The sequence below is a fragment of the Zingiber officinale genome, chromosome 9A (genome assembly GCF_018446385.1).
Source record: "Zingiber officinale cultivar Zhangliang chromosome 9A, Zo_v1.1, whole genome shotgun sequence".
Taxonomy (NCBI): Eukaryota; Viridiplantae; Streptophyta; class Magnoliopsida; order Zingiberales; family Zingiberaceae; genus Zingiber; species Zingiber officinale.
In genome coordinates, this window is record NC_056002.1 from 129,580,295 (window position 1) to 129,584,559 (window position 4,265).

The window sequence follows — 4,265 nt, forward strand, 5'->3', positions numbered from 1 at the left end:
TAAGATCGATTTGATTATCCTCAAACTTTGTCAGTATAAACTGAACACATAATATCAATTAAAAAAAAAGTAAAAAGATACAATCAAACTCTAAGAGGGCTTGCTTTTACGTGCCTTAATTTTGTCTCACAAGTGCACTAGAAATCAACTAGTAGTAGTTAGTCCATAGAGAATGATTCAACCGGACTCGAGCTAAATAAGATTTTTATTTTATCGCACCATGACCTACAACTCGGCGAGACCTCTATAAAATCCAAAAGAGTAATGACTATTTTCTCCATATAATTCATAACTTACTGATCTAACAGCCAGACTATTTATTACAAACCTTCACAAATATGTATCAACTTTTTTGCTAGAAAGTAAGGCAAAAATCAAAAGGCCCACTATTTGATCAGAATCTTTAAAGGACCATTCCTTTTTAATTGCTAATCAAATTGTGCCCTACCTCACCCATTCTTTTTAAAATATAAAATCTTACTCCAACATTACACTAATTACGATTTATTTTTTTAAAAAAAATATCCAAAAAAAATATTATATCAGAAAATAATAAGCTGAGGCCGGCATCAATCTAGAGTAGTGGGACTGGATCGCAAATCAAAAAATAAATAAATATACATTTATTTAAAAATTAATTAATTAATTAATTAAAACATCACAAAAAGCAAAGCTTGACTTCTCGTACGAATTGCCTCCTTAATTATCACCATCCTCCACCCTCGTTCGTCTACCTCCACCACCTCCTCCTCCTCCTCCTCATGTTGCCTTCTTCTTCTGCTCCGCCTTGAAACAGAACAGAGACGCCATGATCACACCTCTTCTTCTTCTTCTCCTCTCACTCGTCTCTGCCTTCCTCTTCTATGGGGCCTCCTCCGTCAACCAAGAAGGCCGCATTTTGCTGGAGGCCAAGGACGGCCTGGAGGCGCCGCCCGACGCGTTCTCCTCCTGGAACGCCGACGACGACGCGCCCTGCGCGTGGAAGGGCGTCGGATGCAGCTCCTCCGGCGCCGTGACCTCCGTTAACCTAACCGGGTTCAGCCTCACCGGCCCCTTCCCTTCCACTCTCTGCCGCCTCCCCCACCTCGCCTCGCTCGACCTCTCCGACAACTACATCAACGGCACCCTCGCCGGCCCCGCGTTCGCCGGCTGCGACGCCCTCTCCGTCGTCAATTTGACGCTGAACAACCTCGTCGGCCCGCTGCCCGACGCGCTCGCCGCGCTGCCCAACCTCACCTCCCTCGATCTCTCCTCCAACAACTTCTCCGGCGGCATCCCGGCGGCCTTCGGCCGCTTCCCCCAACTCGAAACGCTCAATCTCGTCTACAATCTGCTAACCTCCACCGTCCCCGACTTCCTCGGCGGTGTCTCCACGCTCCGGGTGCTCGACCTCCGGTACAACCTGTTCGACGAAGGGCCTATCCCGTCGTCGCTCGGGAACCTCTCTGTTCTCGAGAATCTCTCCCTCGGCCACTGCAACCTCAACGGGGAGATCCCGTCGTCGCTCGGCCGGCTCTCGAGGCTTGCCTACCTCGACCTCTCCTTTAACCACCTCCAAGGCAGATTCCCGGAGTTCCTCGCCGAGCTCCCCGGCTTAATCCAGGTTGAGCTGTACAACAACTCGCTCTCTGGTCGCATCCCGGCTGGGCTCGGCAAGCTCGCTAAGCTGCGCTCCTTCGATGCGTCTCTGAACCAGCTCATAGGTCCGCTCCCCGACGACATCTTCGACGCGCCGCTGCTCGAGAGCTTCCACCTGCACACGAATCAGCTGACGGGTGGGATCCCCGCCGGCATCGCGCGGTCCAAGAGCTTGGCTGATCTCCGGCTCTATATGAACCAGCTCAACGGCTCCCTCCCGGCGGATTTGGGGAAGACGACGCCGCTGGTGACGGTGGATCTGTCGACGAACAATCTCTCCGGCGAGATCCCCGCAAGCATCTGCGACCGCGGCGTGCTGGAGCAGCTGCTCCTCATACGGAACTCCTTCTCCGGCAGAGTTCCCGACGGCCTCGGCCGGTGCCGGACGCTGTTTCGGCTTCGCCTCCAGAGCAACGCCCTGAGCGGCCCGGTTCCCAGCGGCATCTGGGGGCTGCCGCATCTCTCTCTGCTTGATCTAAGAGACAACGTTTTGTCCGGCGGCATCTCTCCGGTGATATCCGGCGCCGCCAATCTCTCCTCGCTCCTCATCGAAGACAACCAGTTCTCCGACATCATCCCGTCGGAGATAGGAGCTGCGAAGAAATTAACCGAGATCGCCGCGGGGAACAACCGGCTCGCCGGGCCACTCCCTGCTTCGCTCGGCGACTTGGCCAACCTCAGCCAGCTGGACCTCCACAACAACTCCCTCTCCGGCGAGCTGCTTCGCGGAATCCAATCCTGGAAGAAGCTCACCGATCTCAATCTCGCCCACAATGGCTTAACTGGCGGCGTGCCTCCTGAGCTCGGTAGCCTACCGGTGCTCAACTACCTCGACCTCTCCAACAACGACCTCACCGGAGAAATCCCCGATCAACTCCAGAACCTGAAGCTGAGCCAATTCAACTTCTCCAACAACCAACTCTCCGGCAAAATTCCGCCCATGTTCGCCGACGAAGCCTTCCTGAGTAGCTTCCTGGGTAACCCCGGACTCTGCGGAGACATAGCAGGGCTCTGCCCTGCCTCCCGGGGGACCACCAGCAACCGCCATGGTTTCCTCTGGCTACTCAGGTCGACCCTTATCCTCGCCGGTTTAATCCTCATCGCCGGCCTCGCCTGGTTCACCCGCAGGTACTGCAAGTACAAGAAAGCCATGGACAAGTCGAAGTGGACGCTGAAGTCGTTCCACAAACTAGGATTCAGCGAGTACGAGATCTTGGACTCCCTCGACGAAGAGAACCTCATCGGCAGCGGCGCGTCCGGGAAGGTCTACAAGGTCGTGCTGAGCAGCGGAGAGACCGTCGCAGTGAAGAAGCTCTGGTGCTCATCTAAGCCGCAGCTCGCAAACCCGAACACTTCCATGGACGATGCCTTTGAAGCAGAGGTCGCGACACTAGGCAAGATCAGGCACAAGAACATCGTGAAGCTCTGGTGCTGCTGCACTCACAAGGATAACAAGCTGCTGGTGTACGAGTACATGCCCAATGGAAGTTTGGGGGACCTGTTGCACAGCAGCAAAGTGGCCGTTCTCGACTGGCCGACGAGGTACAAGATTGCCCTCGACGCAGCGGAGGGGCTCTCCTACCTGCACCATGGCTGTGTGCCGCCGATCGTGCACCGGGATGTCAAGTCTAACAACATCTTGCTGGACGGAGAGTTCGGTGCCAAGGTGGCCGATTTCGGGGTGGCGAAAGCTGTCGAGGTCATTGAGAAGGGACCTAAATCCATGTCCGTGATTGCTGGCTCTTGTGGATACATAGCTCCAGGTCTGTCGATCTCGAAACTCTGTTAATTAATTCATAGCTGAAAGATTTGAAACATTCTTACATATGTGCAGAATATGCATACACACTGAGGGTGAATGAGAAGAGCGACATCTACAGCTTCGGAGTGGTGATTCTGGAGCTGATCACCGGAAAACTGCCCGTCGATCCGGAGTACGGCGAGAAGGATCTTGTGAATTGGGTCTGCAGTATGATAGAACACAAGGGCATGGAGCATGTGGTTGATACGAAGCTTGATCTGAGCTACAAGGAGGAGATAATTAAGGTGCTGAATATTGGCCTTCTTTGTGCCAGCTCCCTCCCCATCAATCGACCGTCGATGAAGAGGGTGGTGAAGATGCTGCAAGAAGTGCGACCGCAGAACAAGGCCAACGCCGAGAATGATCGCGGAAAGCTTTCTCCTTACTACAAGTATGCTGCTGAATGAACTGTCAAGGATGAATTATTCTTTGTGGTAGCTTCCATTGTGTTTGTAGTAGTACGAATGTATCCAACAAAGAGAAAATCAGCTCCATTGCTTTGACAGTTACTGACTTGGTTTATCATTCTCCTCACAAGGTTTGGCTGCATGAGAAGAGGAAGAAGACCTCTTCTTGTTCTAAGTTTGGTGACATTGGATGAAACAGACATCAGATGAACACTAACAGAAAAGAAGAAGATCAGATAAATATTTTGACTAAATTGTTTTCTACTGCAGTGACAGTAGCACTGTTTTCTGGACTAGTTATTGGGTAGATGATGGTCATCTTAGGTCAGCGTAAAGGACAGCTATGCCTGTCGGTGGTCAAGATGGTAAGTCAGGTGGTACATGTGCCCAAGTATTCTCTTGGTTTTTGAGACCAACGC

General features: G+C 52.3%; 1 protein-coding gene across 1 annotated transcript; it reads left to right on the forward strand.

Annotated features, from left to right (window-relative positions):
* The first annotated feature begins 719 nt into the window (after positions 1–719).
* Positions 720–3,948, forward strand: LOC122018711 (receptor-like protein kinase HSL1). The gene is made up of 2 exons (XM_042576110.1): positions 720–3,401; positions 3,473–3,948. The coding sequence occupies exons 1-2, from the start codon at positions 809–811 to the stop codon at positions 3,844–3,846; spliced, it is 2,967 nt and encodes a 988-aa protein (XP_042432044.1). The 5' UTR covers positions 720–808; the 3' UTR covers positions 3,847–3,948.
* Positions 3,949–4,265: the final 317 nt, after the last annotated feature.